Source organism: Cygnus olor, chromosome 1 (assembly GCF_009769625.2).
Source record: "Cygnus olor isolate bCygOlo1 chromosome 1, bCygOlo1.pri.v2, whole genome shotgun sequence".
Lineage (NCBI taxonomy): Eukaryota > Metazoa > Chordata > Aves > Anseriformes > Anatidae > Cygnus > Cygnus olor.
This window is the reverse complement of record NC_049169.1, coordinates 48,282,730-48,288,729: the sequence shown is the minus strand read 5'-3', so window position 1 is coordinate 48,288,729 and position 6,000 is coordinate 48,282,730. Positions and strand designations below refer to the sequence as shown.

General features: G+C 52.8%; 2 protein-coding genes across 2 annotated transcripts; one reads left to right on the top strand and one right to left on the bottom strand.

Moving 5' to 3' along the window:
• Positions 1 to 264: 264 nt before the first annotated feature.
• Positions 265 to 2,378, top strand: SOCS2 (suppressor of cytokine signaling 2). Its single transcript, XM_040557433.1, has 2 exons — positions 265 to 424; positions 942 to 2,378. Exons 1-2 carry the CDS (start codon positions 271 to 273, stop codon positions 1,388 to 1,390), a joined length of 603 nt encoding a protein of 200 aa, XP_040413367.1. The 5' UTR covers positions 265 to 270; the 3' UTR covers positions 1,391 to 2,378.
• Positions 2,277 to 5,211, bottom strand: LOC121063869. The gene is made up of 3 exons (XM_040544777.1): positions 5,205 to 5,211; positions 3,386 to 3,861; positions 2,277 to 3,248 (listed from the first exon to the last, which is right to left on the bottom strand). The coding sequence occupies exons 1-3, from the start codon at positions 5,209 to 5,211 to the stop codon at positions 2,808 to 2,810; spliced, it is 924 nt and encodes a 307-aa protein (XP_040400711.1). The 3' UTR covers positions 2,277 to 2,807.
• Between the last annotated feature and the right edge of the window lie 789 nt (positions 5,212 to 6,000).

The window sequence follows — 6,000 nt, the reverse complement described above, 5'->3', positions numbered from 1 at the left end:
GCGTGCGGGGCCGCGGAGCGCGGCTCCTTCGGGCGGGCGCCGAGGCGAGAGCCCGGCGGCGGGGAGGGGGGCGGCGGAGACGTCCCTCGGGCCGGGCCCCCCCCCCGGGGGTGCCGGGCGGTCCCCGCGGGCCGGGCCCCCGCTAACCTCGCTCTCTCTCCGCTCGCAGGCGGCGGCGGGGGCCGGGCCGGGGCCATGCCCCCTGCGCGGCGCTGAGCGCGGCGGCGGAGCCCCCCGGGCGCCCCCGGCCCGGCGCCCCCGGCGCCCCCCATGACCCTGCGCTCCGCCGAGCCCCTGGAGAGCGCCGGGGGTCCCCGGGAGCGCTGGGGGCGCCCCGGGGCGGCGGTGGCGGCCGCGCCCGTCGCCGAGGAGCCCCGGGAGGCGGCGCGGCTGGCCGCGGCCATGGAGGAGCTGCGGCGCGCAGGTAAGCGGGGCGGCCCCGGGGGAGGAAGAGGAGGAGGAGGAGGAGGAAGAGCGGGGCGGCGCGGCGCGGAGGGGGCTCGGCCCCGCGGTGCCGGGGGGAAGCGAAAGCGGCGGCGGCGCCGCGCCCCGGCGGGCGCCCGGAGAGCCGGGAGGGGGAGGCCGGGGCGGCGGCGGGGGGAGTGGGGCCGGGGGCACCCCCGGTGCCCGGAGCTCTGTCCGCCGGGAGAGGGGGCCGCGGGGAAGGGGCTGGCATCGTCGCGTCCCCGCCGGCGGCGGGAGAAGCGGCTTCGCCGCCCCTCCGTGCCCAGAAGCCCGTCCCGCAGCCGGGCGGGGAGGAGAGGCACCGTCAGGCGGATCGCTCCCGGGAGCGAGCACAAAGGCACCGTGCCTGCAGGACCCCAGCCTGCAACTGCAAAAGGAACGGGCGCTGCGGCCCCGCCAGGCGAAGAGCAGGCGGCTCTTAAACGAACAGGCGGCCGGCAAGAAGTAAAACTCTGCTTTCTCTGCTCTTGTGACAGGATGGTACTGGGGCAGCATGAGTGTTGCTGAAGCCAAGGAGAGGTTACAGGATGCCCCCGAAGGGACTTTTTTGGTTCGGGACAGCTCGCATTCAGAGTACCTGCTGACTATTTCGGTAAAAACATCAGCGGGACCGACCAACCTACGCATCGAGTACCAGGACGGCAAGTTTCGGCTGGACTCCATCACCTGCGTCAGGTCCCGACTGAAGCAGTTCAACAGCGTGGTGCATCTGATCGAGTACTACGTGCTTATGTGCAAGGACAGAACCGAAACGCCCTCGAACGGGACGGTTCATCTTTACTTGAACAAGCCTCTCTACACGACAGCTCCATCCCTGCAACACCGCTGCCGGATAACGATAAACAAGTGCACAAATCAGATCTGGGAGCTGCCCTTGCCAACCAGACTAAAAGAGTACTTGAAAGAGTACCGGTACCAGGTATAGCTATCTTTTCTCAATGCCTCCATCGTAGAGTAACTTTTAAATGCAATTCTTAAAATCAGCCAAAGAACTGAGTAACCAGTTGCACGGCTCAGCATGGAATTCACTATCAAAACAGTGGCAGTTCTGGGGAAAGGCTTTTATTTCAGACGCCACAAAGGGAGACTTTATGTAGGATAATCCCAGCCTGCATCCTCGGGGATGTCCTTGCGAGAGGCGAGAAGCCAGGAACCCCTCCGGATCGTGTTTCTTTGTCGATGGCATAAAAGTTGCACTAACTGCAAAGTGCTAACTGGAACGGTGGGACGGGGAGAGACCACAAAAGTGGTCAAAGACGTACGAGAGCGCAGAAGTTGTCAGTGGTCTGATTCCGAGATTCATTTGGTGCTGGTGTTCATATAATCCTGAGAGCTTAACTGGATCACACTGTGATAATCTTGCCAAAGTTATGCAACTAATCAAATCCAGTCAAAAAAGCGATCATCCATTCAGTTTTTATTGAACTCTAATTTCTGTGCTTTTCTGCAAGGAAACGGGAACTGAAAGCAATCACTTTAAAACATTGTTTTTCAAAGTTCTCTAAAAGCTGATATTAAGGAGAAATGCCACATCTTTCATAGGAACCCAGTATGTTGCTGATTATACCAGATTGGTATCCCAGAATCTTTGTTAACATGTTAACATCTTCCCGGTGGTGATATATCCATGCTATTACTGCTAAGCCTCTTTTGGCTGAGGCTTTAGGACTCCACGCTGCAGAACTGCAGTCGCTCGGTTCCGATGTCAAAGCATGGATATCAGCAGTTACGGCTGTCTTCTACAGTGTAGAATGTTTTCTTCAGCTTCTTTCCCAAAATATGGGGAAATCTGGATTAATTTTTTTTGAGGAGATTGGTTTTTTGTGTTTTTTTTCTTCTTCTTCTTCTTCTTCTAATTCACCATTGTAGCTATCAGACTATTACTCAATAAAAGCAATCAGATTGCACACCTATCTCGATCGTTGTACGTATGGATTTGCTACCATTCAGGAGACAACGACGTTAAGAACCTGTAGCATTTCCCAACTAACACTTCAATAAGTGTACCTAGGTCAGTGATGGTGAATACCCCTGCTTTGCCTTTGTGGGGCTGCTCAGAGGTATAGCTGGTTTATGCTCAGATTAGTGGTTTGGAGGCTGCCTGCTGAATTCCCGTGGTTAATATTAGCACGGGACATTGTTTTGTGTGTTACAGCAGTCCCCCAAATTGGAAGGTGGGGCTGAGACCCTCAGTACCCCTTCCTCTCTCTAAATGTAAAGTATTTAATAGAAGAAATATCCAGGTGGGGGTACTATGAGAGCAGTACAGAGGGAAACTAGGGCATAGATGCATTCTCAGTCAACAATTTCATAGTTTTAACTCTTTCCCTAGCTTACCTTAATTAAAGCAAATAGACCTGTGTTTGAACAAGGAGGGTTGTCAAGACTTGCTGTAGTCTAGCCCTGCCCAGGCTGAAGTAGAAACAACATAAACCGATCTTGTCTTCCCGGTGACTTAGCCGCCCGGTGGTGCTACCCAGGTGCTGTGTCCCTCTTCCCACCCTGGGGCCCTGGCCCATGTCTGGTGGCACTGGGATTTCCAGCATCGTGCACTTGGGCTGTCCCAATTGCATAGGCAGAACTGAGTGGCACGGCTGCTCAGACAGGGAGGATGCCAAGGTGTAGGGGATGGTCCCTGGGCCCCCTGGCAAACACTGGGTATGCCAGCATAGTTCCCCTTCTGGCAAAGGTGGCTTTTCTCCCTCCTCCTCCTCGGCTGCCATTCTCTCTCCCCGAATTTCATGCGAGCAGTAGTGTAGAGATGGGCTGGGGGCAGTTTTCTCCTGAAAAACAAAACAAAAGCTTTTGTTACGTAATTTTTTTCCCACGCCCTGCCAAAATGCAGCCGTGTTGGACGGCTTCCACCCTCCGCTTCCCACCCCAGCGGAGCCCTGGCGCCGCAGGGCCGGGTCGCTGTCACCTGGCTGGACGTGCCCGTGTCACCGCGGTGCTGAGCAGCGTGTCCTGCGGACGGAGCAGGGAAGGAGCTGGCTTCCTGGGAGCACGTCACTCGGCAAATCTGCTTTCCTGCAGTTCTTGTCCGGCCCTCACCCGCCGATGAGGTAGCTGCTGTACAGGACAAGTCACCTCCGTTAGCCACCCGTGGTGGCGAGCCGAGCTCCTTCCCAAGCAGCCCCCCCGGCCTAGGGGTTTGAAGTGACGACCGCCGCTGCTGGACGAGGCAGCCGGAGAAGAGGCAGCCGTCGGGTGCCGGAGGCGGCGGGGCAGACGCAGGGCTCGCCACGCAGCTGCTGCGGGTGGGCCGAGGCCAGGCCTGCCCCCGGCAGACACGGGGCGGATGCAGCGCTGCTCGGGGTGGCTCCGGGGGTGCCCCGAAGTGCGTGTGGGTGAACCGCAGGCTGAAGATAGCGGGGTGAGAGGGGGCAATGCGTGCTACTAATCAGCAGGGGTGCCCGGGCTGCGGCATCGAGCCGGGAGACGGGCGGCCTCCCGCCGGGTACGGCGTCCCTCGAGTTCGGTACGGTCAGGAAGAAGTAGGGTCTGCAGCCGGGATATGCTCGGAGCTACGAACAATATTTTGAACAGACTGGAGGGGGAACTAGTCCTCTTTGTATGAAAGCGGAGCTCTTGTCCTCATTAGGATGCCAGCCCCAGGGCTGATGCATCACACTCATAAAACCGAGCTTTACTGTAGCTTGCTGCAAGCTCGGCTTCACCCTAACGCAGCACGGAGGGATGACACGCTCTGGGACAAAAAATGCAAGGATAGCACATGATTAAGATTACAGGGGTGAAAAAATCTTGCATGTAGACCCCATGAATTTTCAGGCACAATCTTGTGGTCCAAACATTTTAAAGAAAGGTGCAGCGCTTTTTTTTTAATTGTTATTTTTTAATTTGTTTTTGACTTTATGGATGTTGCTGTGGCTTGCTCACAGCACTAGCTTTTAAATTGCGGGCTCTTCAGATTCCCAAAATGACTTCTAACTGATATATGTCACCCTGAATTGCTAGCATGGAGTGTTCAGTGAAGTCAGTCTCACAGGTTCAACACCTGTGAGTCAACCAAAAATCATGACAAGGACTATAATAATTTTTACATCTTTTTTTTTTTTTTTTCCCTCCATGTGTTGGTTTAGTTTTCCATTTTTAAGTCTCGAGCTTTCAGATTTTCCAGTCTAAGTCTGGAATGTTAGTTTCTGAAAACATCTTTGTTCAAATTAAACAAAAGCTGAGAATCCCACAATCATAAAAGTGGATGATTAATTTTTATTTTTATTTTTTTCCCCAAGATGGATGATGAAAATGCAGTTTGTGGCTGGATTTAGCCGAGCACTAAACCTAGCAGAAATGTGATCTATGGTTCCATTTTAGCTGTCTGGGCATTTCCCTGGCACTGGTATTATCACCAGGGACAGAAAATGGTTCAAGCACAAGATGGGTGGGTAGAGTGGGAATGCAACCAAGCAGCTGCACCCATCGCATTAGAAGTAATTTTATTTTAATCTGATCTCCTCAGTATTGTCCTAATTATAATTTATGTAACCACATTCTAGATAAACAATATCTAAGCGAGAAAGAAAATGGTTCACAGGAATATGGGGTGGGGGTTGTTTATTGTTAAATCCTAGAACAGTCTGGAACTTAGTCCTCACGGAAAACTGCGGGGCTCTGAGATCTGAGACTCTCACTAAATTTCATCACCTTAAGAAACAGAATCTCATTACAATAGGAAGGACAGTGTTGTGTGGTTGCATGAATTCCTATCTCTTAGTTACCTCTCATGTCTTAGAAAAGTGTTCCCGTGGGGGAATGACCCTGTCACATGTAATTGAAAAGCTCCATTTACTCACATTTTCTATTCAAGAGCTTTTTCTTGTATTCCTCATAAAATTCCTATGGACTTTTCCTTTGGATATAAGCTTAGGATTTAGCAGAAAGTAAGTTGAGTTGTGTCACTGCTTTGTTCTTCTTCGTCCGAAGCACATGATGGGAATGAGAAGAGAGACTTTCAGACGTGGGTCTACCAGTCATTTGAAGTAAAGCAAAACAAAACCTCTGCTGACTTTGCTATCACTAAAATAAATCTGGGTATCAAAGTGACTGCTGGAGGAAATAACGGCTTGAGGGATGCTAAAATGTCTATTACTGGTTTTCAGTAGTTGTAAGAAACTTCTCTGTCAGAGGAGGGGTTAAAAAAATGAAAACTGCAGAAATAAAGGAAAGGTTTAGTAGATAAAGCATACAATTTCCAGAATAGCTAGCAATTACTTAAGAGGGTCTGTATGCAAAAGGCAGTGGGGATGACAGGCTACTGGGGTATCTCCCGGAAACCTCCTCTTCCTCAGTGCTAACCTCAGCAGGTCCCAGTATGCTGCTAAGCCCTTCGCACGGCTGGAAATGCCTGGAAACAGCATTCCTCTGACACATAACTTCAGATCACCCAGACCCGAGCTCACTTTACAACACCATGGCAGTTTGCCACGGTATTGCTCAAACGGGCTCATTTCCACAATGGGCTGAAGATCAGCCAAAGACACTGGAAGGCAGCGCCGCTGTTACGGGGCTGCGAAG